A 19084-nucleotide genomic window follows, 5' to 3' on the forward strand; every position below is an offset into this window, starting at 1 on the left:
GGGCATCATGACGTTTTAATCGTTTTAAATCCTGAATTAAACTGGTAGTGTAGTTTTAAAAGGTCTCTGAAAATAACAAGAATAATTTGATAATGCAATTATTTATAATGCAAAAAACAGGTGTCAAACAGGTCAAACAATTGTAGTGCAGCACTATGCATATGTAAAATCTATACAAAACGTTGTAGCTGAATTCTGCTTCAGGATTTGAACATTTTAAGCATTTACCTGTTGGCATAGATTCTGAATATTCGCTGTCAGTCTATTACCTGGTAACTAATGCATTTTACAAAGAGAATCTAACTGCAAGTGTATTGCATATTAAAAATGGTAAGTATAATTTTTGTGGACCACCTTATATTGTACAGCAACATGCATACTGTATTAGTTAGCATTATTATATAACACTGTAGATAGCTCTAATTATAAAATTATAAAATGTAAGGGTGTGCATCAAAAGTTTTATTAATGTAATAATATATAGAAATACAAAACATATTTTTGTTTGTGTGCAAAATGTGTCAGCGGGCTTCATACATACACAGCATGCTTTTTTGTAAGAACCTTGTGGTCATAAAACAGTTAAAATAAATTATAAATACTCATCAACAAACCAAGGTAAGCCATCTAGTGCTCAAAGTGCAGTATGCATGTTCTGCCAATTATCAATAAGAATGTAATGTTAGTAATGTTTAGTGCAAACCTCAGATGCTTCTATGAATGTATCACACCTAAGTTTGTGTTCAAGCCTCTCCCCTAAACCTCACTGATCTAAACAGTTACTCTCCCAGGATTACCTGTGAAAATAAAAGTGCTACATAACTAAGCATCTTCCATTTGGACTGAAATAGATGTAACCTTTCATCACTTGAATATGTGTTTTAAAATGCCATTTGCGCACTCTCTCAGATGAACGGCAGGTGGCAATAGAGCCAAACAATAGTTTGGTTCTTTATTACTTTTTTAAACAGTATATTGAAATTATTGTTTGTTTTGTAATGGCCTAAATATATTCTTGAATTTAATAGTGACCCCACAACCCACTGAGTGGTCATTTTTTTGTCTTAAGGGCATAAGGTCTTGTGGTTTTGGAAAAAGAAACAAACACAAAGAATCTTAAGAAATAATCCCTTTATTAAACCAATATACAGCTGTGGCCTCCAAAAGTCTGAAGGGTATTTAATGCCTTGCGTTCAGTGATATTACATATATGACAATATAATGTTGAAATGCTTTGCCAGGCCTGTTCTGAAGCCACTTTTGGTTCATGCTTGTCTTACGGCTTTTGGGTGTCTCTGTCTTTCCTTTGCTGTGAAGTGCATGCTTCATTGTCTGTTAAAATGGTCTTGATGAGCCTCAAACATTCCACTGCTTCTTTTTAATGAGCCCCTGGGGGTCGGTTTGTTATGCATGCTTCTTTAAATTTCTACAATCAGTGTATTTGTGCCATATTCAGTTACACCATCAATAAAGATGAGTGAGCTGGCTTAAGACATTACTTGTATATGATATTATTATACTTATAACATTAATTAACATATGAGGTATAGTTGTCCTCTCTATCAGTCTTCCCAGCACGATTTCCCATCTCGCTGGGAGATGCTTGTTGCCTTCTGCTGTACGTAAATTCTCTTTTGGAAGTTTGCATGCACATCTCTGCCATTTATCACCTGCTCTAACATCTCATTCCTGGGTTGGAGGCTAAAGGGAAGTTTACAACTAACAGGGTGCTTTTATAATGCTACAAAAATCACACCATCATACAGCAGACTAGTTTTGCACTCTACAGACAGTGACAGTTTAAATGTCACATTTTAGGAAACAGTTGTAGTCTTTACAATTTCACATAGAATTTTTGGGTTACAGCATAAAACTGCTTTGCTTTGCTTTTTGGACCACTGTTACACTCAGAAGTCAGCTGACTGACTGTGCCAGGGACCTGTACTCTATGAAAGCTGTAAGTCTTTACTGACCACTTTTATAAGTAACCTGGTTTGGACTGAAGAGCATGTTTTAATTGAGCTTTGAAATACTGTTTATGCAAATCTTTACAAAAGTAGCTAAAGCATGTTTCACCTTTTCTTCCCACAGAGTGAGCAATTTTTGATGTTAACAAAAGATGATGACACAGTAACAATAAGGGACAATACAAATGAATAGAACAAAAAAACGTTGCCATATATGAAAAATGCTGCAATTGTTGAAGCACAAAAAAAAAAAAAAAAAACAAAAAAAACGCTTCAACACTGAAATATTACGTGACAACAGATTAATCACATTGCACATTAAGCATTATCCAAAATGAAATATAAAACATGGCTAATAATAGCTAAGTAATGTCAAATTAATAGTATATACACTAAGCATTTTTATAGTAGTATCCTACCTTAACTATGACAGTTGAGCAAATCTTTATCTGGATGACAACATGCTATCTAAATATAGAACAGCAGCAAGATAACATTTGCATTTCTCTGTGCTGAAAACATTTCAGTCCTCCCAGTGCAAGTGATCTCAAATGCAGAGTTTTTGGAAGCATTTTGTTTGGAAGCGTTTTGTCACTGGATCACTGACTTGTTAACTGACATGAAGCAGCATGTGAAACTGGGAAAGCATACCTCAGACTCCCGGACCATCAACACAGACCCCCTCCGGCGCGCACACACACACACACACACACACACACACACACACACACACACACACACACACACACACACACTCACGGCTGCGTTCCTTCTCCCCTAGTCTTCTCCCTGTACACTAACAGCCACGTCTCCAGCCACGAGTCGGTCAAACTCCTGAAGTTTGATGACGACACCAACCTCACTGGGCTCATCTCTGATGGGGATGTCTGCCTATTGACGGGAGAACGACCAACTCAATTTAAAACAGTGGAGATGGTCGTTGACTTCAGAAAGTATGCAGCCCCTCCTTCCATCACTCTGGGTGATTTCTCAGTTGACACTTACATTGGGTGGCCAACCGTTACATTGTAACCATTTTTCCACTGTAGAAAAGGACAAATGTCGACATAGTGTTGATGTTTGATCCTTGCACAATGTTGGCATTTGATGCCAGGGCCGGGCAGTGTTGGAAATGTTTGAAAGCAGCATTTGCACTCATTATTGGACAAGCACGCTAAAAGCAAGGTTTCAATTTTGGTAATAGAATGAATCATGCTGAAGGTCTCAATGACTTTTAGTGTGGGAATGTGAAAGGATGTGACATTTTCAATATACCATTCCATCAGATGTTTGCCCTGCAAGGGCTGCCCCGGTCAACTAAGTGATGTTGTTGCAAGTAAACATCTAGGAGAAGCAGTAGCTCAGCCATGAAGCAACACGCCATGCAAGCTGACATTATAAAGAATTCAGTGCCTCCAACTTTCTGGCAAGTTGGGGGAAGGCCCTTTGATATTTGACAGTACAGTGCACCCACAACATTGTTTGGGCACAAGATTCCCTGACCTCAATCCCAGCAAACACCTACAGGATGAACTGGAAAGATGACTGCATGCCAGGCTTTATCGCGTTCAGCGCCTGGCCTCACTAGCGCCTGGCCTCACTAGCGCCTGGCCTCACGTACACCCTTGTGTCTGATTGGCAATGAATTTCCAGTGTTTTGTTTGTGATGTATTGTTTTTGTGATGTATTGTAGTTTTAGCTATGCATAAATGCTTGTACATGGAAACATTTCCTGCAGAAAAGAAAATGACAGGACAGCATATGGGACAACGCAAACACATAAGGCAAAAACACCACAGTACAAGAAATGAAACTTAATAAAACACTGACTTTATGAAAACAGTAGAAATATACAAAACAGATACACTGTCATTAAGCCACTATGCAATAGCATTAACAAAAATCAGAATCAGAATTCATTCATTGGCCAAGAACATTTTCAGATACAATAAATTTGACTTGGTGAAATTGTTGCCTGGCAATCAAGATAAACAAAATAAGAATAATAAAATAAGAAAAATAAAGTGGATAAATACAATAATACAATAAGACAAAAAAGAATAATGCAAAAAAAAAAAAAAGACAGGTATGCAATAGAAAATGCAAAATGTAACAGATATGCAATATAATCACGGTGTAATGAGTACCATGAGTATTTCAATGGGAGACCTGGGTCTTGTTGAATAGGCTGGTTGCATTCAGGAAAAAACTGAGCTTGTGGCAAGAGGTTTTGGTCGCACTAGACCTCAGCCTCTTGCCAGAGGGAAGTGTTTTGAAGAGATTATGTCCAGGGTGTGAGGAGTCAGTCAAGCTCTTGCCTGCTCCAGTGTTCTGGTGGCATGCAAGTCTTGGACAGATGATAGGTTGTAGCCAGTCACCCTCTCCGCAGAGCAGATGATGTGCTGGAGTCTCTATCCTTGTCCTTAGCAGTAGCAGCAGCATACCAAATGGTGATAGAGGAGGTGAGTATGAACTCAACGATGGCAGTTGAGAAGTGTGCCCTCTTCTTCGACTGTCACTGGAAGTACATCCTTTGCTGTGCCTTCTTGGATATGGAGCTAATGTTCTGCTTCCACTTGAGGTCTCGTGTGATGATGGTACTCAGGAAGGAGAATGGTTGCACAGTGTTTACAGAGTGATGGGGGGGGGTGAGCATTGAATGTCAGCAACATTGGAATTAAGTTGCCTATGTGAAGATAAGATTTCAGCTTGATGTCAACATTTGGATAATGTTGAGTGCCTGGTAGGCTCTATGCTAAAATGTATGCACCTTTTTGCAGTGGGTGTGGTTAAAATAACTGAACCACTAAACAGAAGGAGTGTCTATAGAGTTAGTTTTTCAGTGGCTCTGAAATTCCATTAATTTTCAGTCTGTACTGTCTAATGCAAAGGTACAAGGTTGTACTTCATGTATCCCACAAAACAATGCAGATTATCCATCATTTTCAGAACTTCAAACAACGTTTACAACCACATATTTCTTTCTGTAATATTTTTGTGTATGTATTTTTTAAAATTAATTGTAGTTTTGTATACATGTAGTTTTTGCATGGCCACTTCTATGTGAGGGACTCATTCTACAGAGCATAAACTGGTTCATTCAGGGATTACAAAGCAATCTGATTGATCTCACATGAGTATCACCTTATTAACATTTTATTTTTTAAATAATGTCAATTTCATAAATATTGTTTGCTACTTTAGAGTGGCAAAAATGACAGATTGCTCCTTCAGACTTTTTACCATAATTTCTCTTTTCCATACACCAGTGCTTTACACTTTACATTTCTTTACATACAATTACATACATACAACTGTGTGCATAGTTTTAGAACACGCATATTTTCATACCCATTGTTTCATACATATATACATAGGCTATCATCACTATAGTGAGAAAAACACGATAAATAAAACCAAACAGATTCACAAGAAACAGGCTCAAAATCAATAGAGCAGAGAAAGCAGAACACAATATAGAATAAAAAGAAGCAGACAATGACAGACAAGAGCTGGGTGTGACCGCACACCAAGGTCACCTCTACCCGAGTTACAGAGACTCATGGTTCTTCAGAAAAGCCGTCCAATGTAAGTACACCCACAAAACGCAAAAGTAGTAGGATGCCTAAAGATGAATTCATTATGGATCTAAATGGGAGGAAGGATACCAGTGATTCTGGTTAAACTGGACAATTTGCCATGTTTTTTGGGTGCCCATGGTTGGCTTGAAACAGTGTGCAGCTAGTGATAAACATGTCCGAGCTGCTTACGAGCAGTAGACACATCTGCCACTTCTAGTACTAGAATCGCTCTGTTCTTTTTACCCCAAACCTCTCTTGAGGCAGATAACTTATACTGCTAATTGTTAATTAATTTTATCAACATTGTTATGTGATGTGTTCTGATGTGATGTTTTATGTTGTGTGATGTTCTGACACAGTAAACCACAACATCATCCTCTCTGGTCTCTCCAGCCACTGTGTGACTTGCTCCAGCGGGAAATGGTTTCAGTCCTATCCGGAACACCAGTCACTTATAGAGAATACACATCCAATCCATGTAGACTCTCTAACAGTGTCCCCAGGGGCTCAGTGCTTGGCCCTTTTCTACTATGCTCTACTATGCTGACTATACCTAATTCATTCTTTCCTTCCCACCTTCTGACACTCAGGTTTCCAGACATATCTCAGCTTGCTTGATTGACATTGCATCATGGATGATAACCCACCACTTGAAGCTCAACCACAGCAAAACAGAGCTTCTGTTCATCCCAGGAAGTGCCAATCCTCACCATGACCTCACAATTTATTTCAAGGACTCCCTGGTATCAGGTGAAGCTGTTTCTAGCCTGGGCAAAACTTTGGACAACCAGTTGTCGTTTTAATCTCAAGTTCTCATGTTTCAAACCTGACCTGTCTTGCAGATTTCTCCTTTGTTACATATGAAGGATTTGGCCCTTTCTCTCACAGGAAGCTACCCATGTGATTTTGCAGTCACTTGCCATCACAAAGCTAGACTACTGCAATTCGCTACTAGCCTGTCTTTCTCTGTGGCCCATCAGACCTCTACAACTGATCCAAAATGCAGCAGCACGACTAATCTTCAATCTTCCAAAGTTCACGCATGTCACTCCACTGCTGCATTCCCTTCGTTGGCTTCCAGTAGCTGTCCGCATTAGATTTAAAACTCTGATGCTCACCTACAAAGCCAAAAATAGACCAGCACCTCCCTACATGATGACAATGGTTAAAGTCTCATCTGTACCTCGACTGTTTCTAACCTCAAGAATGGCTCAGCATAAAACACCATGCTTCAATTCTCATGGAAGATATGCATCGAGACTATTCTCTGTCATGGCTACCAGATGGTGGAATGAACTTCCTTCTACTTGGTATCCAGAGAGTAGAGTCACTTGCAGTCCTTATACTCAGACTTATCTATTTGTGGAATATTTAAATGACCATTGATCTTACACCTATGTTGAGTAACTAAAACTATAGTACTTATTGTTTGGTATTGTTTGGCATTCATCATCATCTCATATAAAGCTGATGCTTATTTTGCACTTCTTCCGGGTATCTGCAATGAATCCTGTATTTCGCCAGTATTCTAGTTCAACTCTAACCTACTGTACTGATTAGGTTACATTCTATGAGTATGTAACAAAGCACTTTTTAAGTTGCTCTGGATAAGAGTGTCTGCTAAATGCAGAAAATGCAAATGTAAATATAAAATGAATAATTTCTGAAGTGATAGTTTACATTCTAAAAATATGATATGTACAATTTAAAATTCAAAATAAATACATCTTATATATGCTAAGTCATTATTACTTTAGAAATTCAATAAGTTGTTTCACATAGTTCACTGTGCCTTTTTTAGTTTTTTTTTTTTTTTAATAAAGCACTTCAAACAGTATGTGTGTTTCTACGAATAAAATCAAATTATCATTCTTTAACAATTAGAGATATTATTGAGAAAATACTATCGTAAATCCAGCGTAACATTTTTTTAAATGTTTCAAAGCAGCGACATTTAATAAATGTAGTGGATTGCAGTGAGAATGAAGGCTGGGAAGAAAATGCTTCCAGCACTATTCTCCGCATCCTTAAAAAGGCACATCATACATGTTAATGAAACCATGCTGGCGTATGCTCAGAAAGTTTGTGTGTAAACTTTCTCTAATATGTTGCTGCTAGTCTACATGACTGTGTGGCGCAAAGCGCTGGTTGATGTTTCCATGGTAACAGCTGTAGCTGTTACAAGCCTCTGACTGGTGGAATCTGCTTTAGCACAACGCATATTGGGCCTTTTTGTTGTTCAGTTTGTTAAATTACCGCAATGAACACAACAGCCGCCGTGCTTCCAAAAAGGTAGCCAGTTCTACTTATCATGCTGTAGTCCCTGACTGGAGGAAAATGAAAATGCAGTCAGCTTGGTTTGCATTTTCACAAGCATTTTGAAACAGGTGATAATGTTATTGCAAAGAGGAGAAGCCCTGTTTCTCCTTTAACATTTGAATTTTGCAATCTTTCTATTATGGTGATGATTTTGAAAATTACATTTCAAAAGCATATTAAGTGAATAACATTTGAATAATCGTTTTGACACAGTTGTTGCATGATCACATGAAACAAGTTAATTCAAATTTAGAAATACATTTTAATTTAAATAAACCTACTCATAAAGCTCGCAAATGTCAGTGTAAATGAAATATCAAAAGAAGTAGACCAAACTTTTATTTTTGTTACTGATATGCTATCATAGAACAGAATAACAACCAGTTGTCTAATGCCTAACATAACAACACAAAAAAAATGTCTACAGTGAATTCTTGTGTTGCTTTCAGTTTGCATGGTTTTATGCAGCTCAGGTAATGGAATGCAAACTATCCTAAAATATGCAGGTGCGTCACGAAAGAATAAATATGAGGGTGTGATGGTTCAGTGCATAAGGTATCTGATTAGTAATCAGAAGGTTGTCAGGTCACGCCCTACAGCAAGGCACAATTGTGTTCAGGCAGAGTTGTGTTCAGGCAGAACTGTAAGTCGTTTTGGATAAAATCGTCAGCCAAATGCTGTAAATGTTTTAGCCAAAAGCTGCAAATGTAAAATTTCCTAAACCAGAGTATGTTTCAATCCACCATTGCATGAACATTGCTAACTTCACACTTTTAATTTCACATCTAACAATTCTTAATTGATGTGATGCAATGAAAATAAAAATAAAGATGCATGTAGCCTAGTAGTTATACTAACATCCATGCAACATAGAAGCATTTGCTTACTCCTAACCCTGTTTCCGGTTTTATTAACGCTTTTTAACTGTCATCTTCCTGTGCAACTGCTCTGAGGACATCAGATACTGCAAGCTTGTAACCTGAAACCAGAACAAGACAGCAGTCTGACTAACGTTGGTGGTTACATCTTCAACACCACGGCGCTTCCTCTTTGACACGATTTGTACTCGATGTCCTAAATGTATGAATGCTGAACTTTACAGTAGTTCATTCAGCGCTGACTTCCTCTTCCTCCTGAACCGTTTTCATTTCTGCAGATATATACAGATCATGCGTCTTGTGTCATGTGCCCCACAACCCGTTCTTGTTGTTTAAGGGACATTTTATTTGTTTACTGTCAAGAAGTGTTGCTGTGCAAAGCACAGCATGCTTAACAAAAAGCAGATAGGCAGCAACATGGAAAGTTTCAAACCCTTCCTACAGATCTTTAAAAATATATATTTTAAATTATTATTATTTTCAAGCAAGTAGGCTACATATATTTCAATATCAGAACTGATGTATGCCAGCAGTGCATTTAAGCATTGCCAAAACAAGTATTATTGGAGCACTCAATCAATACCAGAACCTACTGTTAATAATTTTACAAAATTATTATCCATTCTATGTAATTTCAGTGAAAAGTAATTTTACTCAGAAAAATACATACTACAATTAATCATTGTGCCATAAGCCTAAAGCAGGGCTGTATGCCAAATATTAAATCTGTGTCCATGAGGAACTATTTTTATGCAGTCACAGGCATACTTGTAAGACAACAGAGAAACAAAAGGGATAGACAGATGGTTTCCTCTCTGCCTTGCTTGCACCTACTTGTTCTTGACCTTTCTACATTTTACACAGCCTACTTGAAAACAAAAACAATGGTGGATCATGCCCCTACCCCTGGACTTGCTGAACAGCTGTGGGAAAAGGCTTGGAGTGATGTTACCTCCCTCAGGTTCACAGGCATAAATGGGAATACAAAACCCAACAGCTAATAACTTGACAAAAATAGTCTGAGGTGGGTTTGACGCTGTTTATAAGATACAGTCTGAAAACAGTGGATCCCAAAACTACTTGTATAAAGTATACTGGCTCATAAGGCATTATGAAAGTCTAATCGTGTTTCATTAAAGGTCCTTGGGGCTCCACAGGAATCTAAAATGAATTGCCCTTGTGGTCAAAATCAGCTATATCTACATCAGATTTGCCCAATTTCCCAAAAGGAACTGCACTGGACCCTGATGTCCCTGTGGGTCTCAAAATGGTGGCATTAATAAATGAATAAACTAATTAACTAACCCTCAGCTGTGAATGCTGGTTATGAATGTGATTCACAGAATGAGGGCCATAAGTTCAAACCTGCTCCAGAGTATTTTCCTCAGTTCCTTTGTGAGTCCACTGTTATCAACTTATATCTGACTATGTAGGGTGTACTTCATAACTGCAGACCTGAACTCCGCTACAGAACAGAGGGCTTGCTTGGCCTTTAATGTAATTCAATAATTTGCTTTTTAGACATACTGCGGGTTCTGCTTTGAGGAGTAGCATTCAATGTCCTGACTTGTCATCAAACACTCCCTCAGGATCTGTGTTCTTATTGCATGTTCTATGAACACCTGCACCATGTGTAAATGGAGCCTCTGGCTGTAACCGATCCAAGCGGGACATTTGCAAACCCCGTATGATTCTTTGAATTTGCCAGGTTGTTTATTCTCCTCACCTGATAGTGAAACATACATTTTACTTGATCTTAAAAATGGCAATGGGGCCATGGGAGAATTTAAATAAGGGAAGCGAGACTAGTAACATGACTGGGACTTTCTAGTGGCTGGTCTGGTAAACATCTCACAGGCGCAACAGCATTACAAAGAAAGTTCTTTACCCACTTCACAGTAAATAAAATCAAAGAATACTTAAGCAAATGTTAAAAATCCTCAAATTCCAGTGAATGTTTGCTGGTTCACCTCTGGCTGACTTGTGGTCAACTGTTCTGAAACATCAGTAAAAGTGGTTTCTTGAATGCAAAGTCACATAGTGAGTCTGTTGAACTATAGCAGTTATTTCACTCCACAGTTGACATCGTACCTAGTACAAACATACCTTGTTTCAGTGGCAACTAAGGATCAAGTCTCCCCTACATCAATCCATGTGTGTTAGTGTCTGACATCTTCAACAATACAAAACCAGGCCAAACCTTGGATTTACACTGTAAACCAGAATAATCTTGAAGATCCCTATGTCATTAAAAGCAGTGTGGAACAGATGGCTTTCTTGCTTATGGAACTCACTGAAGACATTAGTCCAGTTATCCTCAATTTGCATAGTTCCATAAGCCCTCTAATTCTCCAAGTTTGTCAGATTTCTGAGCAAGTGTGCCCTTAAGTCATTGCTCAGTTGATTCAGATATGTTATGGTCTCATTAAAATGGAACACCTGTTCTTTAACTTACAGGCTCCAAAATCAAGTTAACATTTTGTTTACTCCTCTTAAAACAGGGAATAGATTGCTTTCCCAAACAGGCAATCACAATTTTTGACATTATATGCAGCTGGACTCAACAGAATATTACTATCTGACAGTTTCTATGTTTATAAGGCATACTGTGTAGTCTATGTACTGCTAACAATACACAGTTTTATTGTGATTACATATATGACTACAAAAGGAAGCTACATTTGCATTTGGTAACCTAAGACCTCATTACAAGCCTTGAGGTAAGAGACTGAATTTAACCTATCAGGACACTGAAGTTTACACTGCCAGATTTGCATCTGTACATGCAAGTCAACACGCAAGAGAGAGCAAAACAGCAATGGTCCAAGCCAGCAAACTAGCGTCACCCCCAGTTCCCTGTTTCTGTTTGTGGTTTCGTACATCTGAATTGATGACATATGACATCCCTATAAATGCAGCAGCACAGGAGCTCCCTTTCATAACCTGCGATAGCTAATGGTGGCTGCACATTGCCACAATAAGGCCAAGCATTAAAACAGTACAAAAATGCCAAGCTTACTGCCAGGCAAAAACGAACTGGACAACATGAGCAAGGAAGAGAGTGCACCCACAACCTCAGTGAGTTCGTTTTTTTTATTGTTGGTTTTGAGTTTCAGTACATGAATCTAAAATCTCTATATTTTCTTTCTGTGATGTTTGCTTCACTTAAAAAAGTAACTTTCTTTTCTGCCATAGGAGAAGAGATCTCAAGTGGCGGTTTCAGTACAAGTTTGTGAAATCCTCCATGGCAGAGAAGTGAGTGTAATATCATTTTCTTTTTTGTACCAGTGTCTTCTCAGTTCACATCAACCATCCTGATGTGATACTCACACTCTCATTTTTAAACAGACTCAACCTGGCGAGACCCTGTTGTGGTCACAGTCACTGGAAACTCCTACTTAGATCGAAAAGTAAGTATTGTAGTGCATGTCCCTTTGCAAGCTGATCTCCAGTAGTTGATAGTCATTATACGTGCTTTTCCTACATCCTGGAAAGTGTGTTGCCCAGGCAACATCATGGGTAGATATGGTAAACTAGACCTGAAATTAGATTTGTAAACTTCACCGTACAGTTTATTGTAAGAATGCAATATTTCTGTATGAAAACATTCTCCTCAATGCAAATATTACATGAGTGACATTACTTAAATGACATTTAAAGCAAAAACAGAAATGATGTATCAATAATTCAAACTTCTGCAAGTGCTGTTTATAAAATAAGTCACCAAATAATTAGAATTCAATAGACATTTGGGTCACATGTTTATTGTGCGTGCACATCATCAAGCGCATCCACCAATGCCTGTCCTCTGTTGCAATCCACAGTCGGAAGGGCAACTTTCCAAGCATTCCTCAAATCGGAATTCAGTGATGAGAACATTGAATTCTGGCTAATCTGTGAGGACTACAAGAAAATCAAGTCTACTTCTCAGCTCATCTCCAGGGCCAAGAAGATTTTTTTCGCGCTACATCCAGACAGAAGCTCCCAAAGAGGTAAAAATGCATTTGTATATGTTTCCACCCATTAAAACCATTGGCTCAAGTCTGCAGGGAGTTATCAAGGCCTTAACTCCCCAGGGAGTTATCAAGTCTCAGGGTTACTCAAGCAGAGGAGTTATAAAACTGCAGGGCAAGCATCTCCCCAGAAGAGGATTTGGAAATCCTTTGTGGACAATATGCAAAGCCACATTCAATTCTGCATCTATATTAAACAGAGGCAGCAGAACTCTTTTTATCATTTGGAAGATAAGCAACAAGTACAATGGTTATTAATGTCAGAAAATGATGCCACAATCGTGTATTGTTTGTCTGTTGTGCTTCATGTTGATATTTTCTTAATGTCCTGCAGATCAACATTGACTACAAGACCAGGGAGCTGATCAAGCAGAATGTTAAGGCCCCCAACCATGCAATGCTTTGATGAAGCCCAGAGGATGGTGTTCAGTCTGATGGAGAAGGACTCCTAACCCCAGGTTCCTCCGTTCGGACTTCTACAGAACCCTCCTGGAATCGGTCTCAAATGTGATCAAGGTGTGACTGATGTGGCTGGCAATCTGAGACAAGGCCAAAATTATGAATCTTCTCAGATTCAGAGGATCGCAGAAGGAAGGTCTGGATGAGAACACTCAGAATGGGTGCCGGGCTGGTGTGGACACACAGAGCGCAGATGGGACGTGTTCCACCTGTGGAACTGCCCCTGGCTGCCCACAACTGCTGCTTTGCTGTCCTGGAACACTATGCAAGCACCTGAGAAACTTGTATACAAAGCTAAATGAGCTTCCCTTGGATCAGGGTCAATTGAACTAAAGTGGAGGATTGCTGAGATGGTTATTATCTAAAGGACCAAGTCCTCACAGTAATCTGTGGTATCCCCAATGAGGCTTAAATAAACAGCAAAATAAGCAGATGTTTTTAATGCACAATGGTTTAAAAGATATATTCTGGTGGAATGGAAAAATAGTGTCCTAGTGAATTTTTTTCTCTACATAACTAAAACAAATGATTGCAGGGGTTATGGCCCCTGCACAGGGCCAGCAGTCCTGAGAGGACTCGTCTAGCTATTTGCTTGCTTGCACAATCATTTGTCTACAGTGGATTTAAGGTTTTGTTCAAAGTTTTAAACTTTTGTCCATTTGACCACAACGTTTTTTTGGGATCTCCAGCCATGTGAAAAGAAATGTCCTGAATAGAAAATATGTGTATAATGAAGTTTGGAAACCAAATTGATCACATATTGTTCTAAATAGCTGTGAAGTTCCTTGGAGTCATCTCACTTATATCTGTTATAATCTAAAAAACATGAAGTTGTGGGACTGTGGTTAAATTATTCGATATGTTTTGTTTAAATATCTTAAGTGTTGTTGCTGATGTTGCTCATTGTTTTAAATTAGGATGCCATTAGAGACACTTATTTGGGTATTTCACTGGTTGAAATCCAAGTGTGGATTTTTGCTTGTTTATACTCTTAGATACTAAATAAAAAACTTTTTAGACTTGTTTAGATTTTTTTTTTGATCATGTAATCAAATACTCATACACTTGTGGGGATTTCAGTCTTTATGATTTCTTGACTGATGATGCATGAAAAAAACTGCCTGCCTGGATTTTGGATATCCCTACAATCTCTCTCAGCAGGTTCAACTGAAAGTCTCAGACCACATCACACCATGAGAATGGAAATTTTGTCACATTTCCCTGTTTTGTACATTGTACTTTAGTTACCATGTACTGTTTCAGTCAGGTGATGGCAACCAAAATAATGAGTAACACTCATAACACCCTGCTGTGTTAGAATCATCTGACTAGCACATATGGTCACTGGCCACTTCAATAGATACACCTTCAATAGATACAGTTTATAGACGTGCAGTCTGACCAGTCTGACTAGTTGCTCTGAGGCCACCTGCTGACATTTAACGACCAGTTCCTGACCACAGGACCAGTACTGGCCAGATATTATTTGGGGGGCAGTCCATTGATAGTACAGCAGCAGACACGTGTATGACTGGGGTTTGACATGCAACACTGCTGTCAGTTGCCATCAGCAACACTGTGGTTCCCCACAAAAGCCCAGAGCAGACAGAAGCTGACCACCGATGAACGCTGGAAGATGACTCACACAGTCTGAGCACAGTCATAGAATTGTTGTACACTTGTGCACCTACAAGCTTTTTCTATATATAGGCATTTCTAACAAAGAGGTTGTTGAGTTGTGGACCTGCTTCTAGGGTTTTTTTCTTTCTTTTCTTCATTCACCTTGTTTTCCTGGACTCCATTCAGAGATTTGTGACTACTGACTACTTTAAGTCAAACAACAGCTAGGGCCTAGAGCAGAAAGGGGGATTTTATGTTTTAAATGACTGATTACTGCTACTGATTTAGTGGGCAGGGCATTTTGGTAGTAACCCATTTCATCAGATTGTTTTGATAGTAGCTAAATTTATAGTAAAATGTACAAAAGCAATCACTGTGTAACCTTCGTACCTTGATGTCACTGATCTCCAAGACATATCTGCTGGCCAAGTCATCATTCATCAGAAAAACCAATCTTGTCACGTCACTTTTACTGCAGATCTTGCTCCTCAGCAGGCGGTCAAAATCCTGTCAGCAATCTTTAGCTTTGGCCTCCCAACAAAGCGGCCAGAGATTCTGGATCTGTTCACAACCTGCAAAGCATTGCCCTCACACGTCTATGTTTATTTATATCTATTATCCATCTGTCTTTACAATACGCATTTGAACTGTGAATCATTATCGTGTGATTACGCTTCATCTCAGATAAACTTTGCTTGATTTTACACAGAACCAGTTGTTTCAGAGTGAGGTGGATGAGGTTTGCTAGCTTAGAGTGGGAACAAAACTCTGGGGGTCTTACCATATCACCTGGGGCCATAATCTAACTTGTTGCAACGTATCTACGAAAACAGCGGTAAATTGTATTCAAACATTAATAGTGGTCCGATTATATGTACAATGACATAACATCACAGGAATTAGTTGGCGCCCATTTTAAAGTGTCCATCTGAATTTGGGAGAAAAGGTTTTTGCTGTTGTGATGCCTTTTTTTCACGTAAATTGCAGAGCATGACAGATGATGTATTTTGGCCTCAAGGCCTTTCTATTAATAATGAACTGGCATTCACAGTTTTTTTTTTTAAATACAAAGGTGAAAATAACAAGCTTGCAGGACACAGGAAATTGGAACCATGAGTAACAGATAAAGACGTTGGGATCACAAACTCAAATGAAGCACTTCCACCTCTTCACTGATTTGAGATCTTGTGCGTCACATAAAGCGCTGTTAACCTCCTACGGCCCAAGAGGCTAGTTTATATGCGCAAAAGTTGTAAAGTAACTGACGTTTGACCATAGGGAGATGGAATCGAGTTGATTAAGTGATGTAATGGAGGTCAGAGGAAGAGAGCCGGAGAGTGTCGGTGGAAAATATCAAAGCGAAATGGTCATGTAAGTGAGACGTTGTAGATCAATATCTGATTGTTGGTCAGGTTAGTCACAGTTGTCAGATTTTGATGAACAACGTTCTTGTTACTGGTTCATTGTCTTAAAATGTTACGTCCTCATGTAGACACAAGCCTTAGAAATGCAAACTTCACCTTCTACTAAAAAAACCTTCTGTATTAAAGTCATCATTTCAAAATAAATTAGCCAGGTATGGTACCTTCTTCTACTGTTAGAGATTCCATGTTGTAATTGGTAAAACTCCCAAAATCACGAACACCTATTTTGTTTTCTCGTTCAGACCACTGCGGGCTGAATTAGACCAGTGGGCTCAGTCTTTGGAGAAACCTCTCACTTATGAAAGTAAGCTTGTCTACACTAAAATGGTGTCGATTTTCAATTGTGTACACTAATAGTGTTCACTAATATTTCATCCTTGACCTTCTGTATAAGGTGGAGTTTCAGCGTTCCAACAGTTTTTGAAGTCAGAATTCTGTGAGGAGAACATTGAATTCTGGCTAGTTTGTGAGGACTTTAAACAAACCAAGACACCAGATAACCTCATCATCAAATCTAAAAGTATTTATGAAGAATTCATCAGGAAGGACTCCCCAAAAGAGGTGAAGATCTTATATTTTTCATAAGTACACAAGTGTTGATTTTTTATTGTGCTTTAGAAAAAAAAAATCCAAAAACACATTGTATTTTGTTGTTTATTGAGACCACAATTGACATGCATATGATGAAATATCCTTCTAAAAATATGAAGTAGACTCACATCAATCAGTCTCCAAATTCTTGCCACATGATTGTCACACTGTTGAACAGCAGGTAATGGGGAAGGGTAGCTAGCTGACCATCCACCTGCTCGTTCTTCTCCACAGGTCAACTTGGACTTTCACACCAGGGGCCGCATCATTCAGCATCTCCCACGTCCATCCCTGAACTGCTTTGATGAAGCTCAGAGGAAAATCTATTAGCTGATGGAGAACGACAGCTTACTTCGCTTCTTTCAGTCAGACATTTACAAAGCCCTGAGGGACTCTGTGACACTATGAAGGCCCAGAGAATGACAGGAATGAGGTGAAGAACTCAAGGAAACATTCTGTTTGGTATTGGTAAGGGGACCAGCATTTGTGAACAAAATTGAGCGCTCGTCCTCAGCTCATCTTCCCACTTCTTCAGGAGTGCTCTCGAGGATCCCAGGCTGTGCCTGGTTGCTGGAGGATTATGCAAAGGCTGAGCATTGATCAAGTTCCTGAGAACTGAGCAACATGGCTTGGAACAGAATGAGGGCCTTCAAAGGAAATGTGCAGTGCCACGGAGCAGACACCACTTGAATAATGCAATATAAACTACGAAGGTGGTGCAAGGCCTGTATGTTAAAGGTTGTACAGTCACATGGGTTGCTAGGCAGCTGACACAATGTCAGCAAACAAACAGAAAAGGAAATCCAACAAAAGATGAGCCTGCAAGGGGACTTAAAGAAACTCTGAAACGCTTAACCTGGGTAACTGGGATCTACGGAGCCTCATTTACTATTAGCAATGTTAGCGTTTCTCAGTGAAGCATCATTTAAAGGCACAAAAGTCAAAGATCTTATTAGGCATTAATAACCATTAATAAGGTATAAGAGTTAGAACATAATTTTTGGTCAGTGGTGATCTGTTGCTATTCCAGGGGCAAGCTGAGGAAGTTGTTTAAGCCATTTGAAAGCTGCTCTGATCCAGGGTAATGCCCAACTCATTTTCCAAGATCATTAATGAGGAACAATCTGTTCATCACTTGTCAAAACAGTGATTGCATTTAGAACAATAAGTTAACGATGTTGATTTACTGTGTTAGTGTTTGAAATGAACACTCTTAAAACCTTTGCCAGAGCTTCAAAGATATTACTTTTATTATTATTATTATTAAATTCAGATTTCAAAATTAGTTGTCCCTTCTTTCATTTGAAAATTCAAATAGTGAAGATATTGAATTTGTTTATTCAACATCAAGTTAAAAACAGAAGGCAGAAGGTAACATGAAAACAATGAGGTGATATTCAGTGAATTGTTTATAAGGGGGCATGTTGACCTGTAAAATGCTACCCAACAGGAAATGGATAGCCAAATACCACGAGAAAAAAAAAGCTTGCATGAACTTTGCCATTTGAATATGTAATAAGCTAGCTGTTGTGAATAAAATGTCATTGGTTGCAAAAGAAAAAAAACAAGTACATTCCAAACATGGGAAGTACGGTGAATATGATTACTTTGAATGAGGCACATCATTAAAAAAAACACCTTGTACACAAAACACTAAATAAATACAGTTGATTGTTAAGACTGTATTTTTCACTATGCCTTACATGTAGGTCAGACTGCTTTTAGGTAGGTTTTATAGAATTATAAATAAATCATGAATCCTTCTTACAATTGCATAAACAAGGGCTTAAACACATATAAAACAGGTATTGCCTTACACAGTTTAATATCTCTATTTCTGTTTCTACAGTGTTTTAAAATATGGCAAAATCGCTGCCAGTACATCCACCATGTTTATATGGAAATGGAAAATAAATGAAATAAATCTTATGTGCCAAACAGTGCTTCTACGTTTACCTCCCTGCCAAGCTAAACCCCAGATCTAAACTCATTTGACTCCAACATTCAAATGCTCCTGGTGATGCATAGAACACACCTGATTAGCTAGATCAGGTGTGTTAGGTATTGCTTTGGAAAGTACTGTAGACGTCCAAAGTCGGTGCAAGGAGTTAAAACAATGCAAACAGCACCCTCTAGTGATCAAGACAATTACACGGGGTAGGGATTGACCGCTTTCAAAATCAGAGCAGAACAAGTTGAACATTAATTTTTTAGCACGCATGGCTATCCACT

The 19084-nt window shown here is 38.7% G+C and overlaps 2 protein-coding genes across 2 annotated transcripts; both read left to right on the plus strand.

Annotated features, from left to right (window-relative positions):
* The first annotated feature begins 11674 nt into the window (after positions 1 to 11674).
* Positions 11675 to 14239, plus strand: rgs13 (regulator of G protein signaling 13). Its single transcript, XM_027021021.2, is given in 8 exon segments — positions 11675 to 11823; positions 11941 to 12000; positions 12094 to 12155; positions 12570 to 12700; positions 12702 to 12737; positions 13093 to 13155; positions 13157 to 13207; positions 13209 to 14239. Coding segments are annotated over 7 exon segments (426 nt in total). The 5' UTR covers positions 11675 to 11823; positions 11941 to 11989; the 3' UTR covers positions 13281 to 14239.
* A 1907-nt stretch (positions 14240 to 16146) lies between these two features.
* On the plus strand, positions 16147 to 17260 carry LOC113584237 (regulator of G-protein signaling 18-like). Its single transcript, XM_035536474.1, is given in 5 exon segments — positions 16147 to 16152; positions 16343 to 16413; positions 16504 to 16565; positions 16656 to 16822; positions 17087 to 17260. Coding segments are annotated over 5 exon segments (480 nt in total).
* Positions 17261 to 19084: the final 1824 nt, after the last annotated feature.

The sequence above is a fragment of the Electrophorus electricus genome, chromosome 18 (assembly GCF_013358815.1).
Source record: "Electrophorus electricus isolate fEleEle1 chromosome 18, fEleEle1.pri, whole genome shotgun sequence".
NCBI classification, from domain to species: domain Eukaryota; kingdom Metazoa; phylum Chordata; class Actinopteri; order Gymnotiformes; family Gymnotidae; genus Electrophorus; species Electrophorus electricus.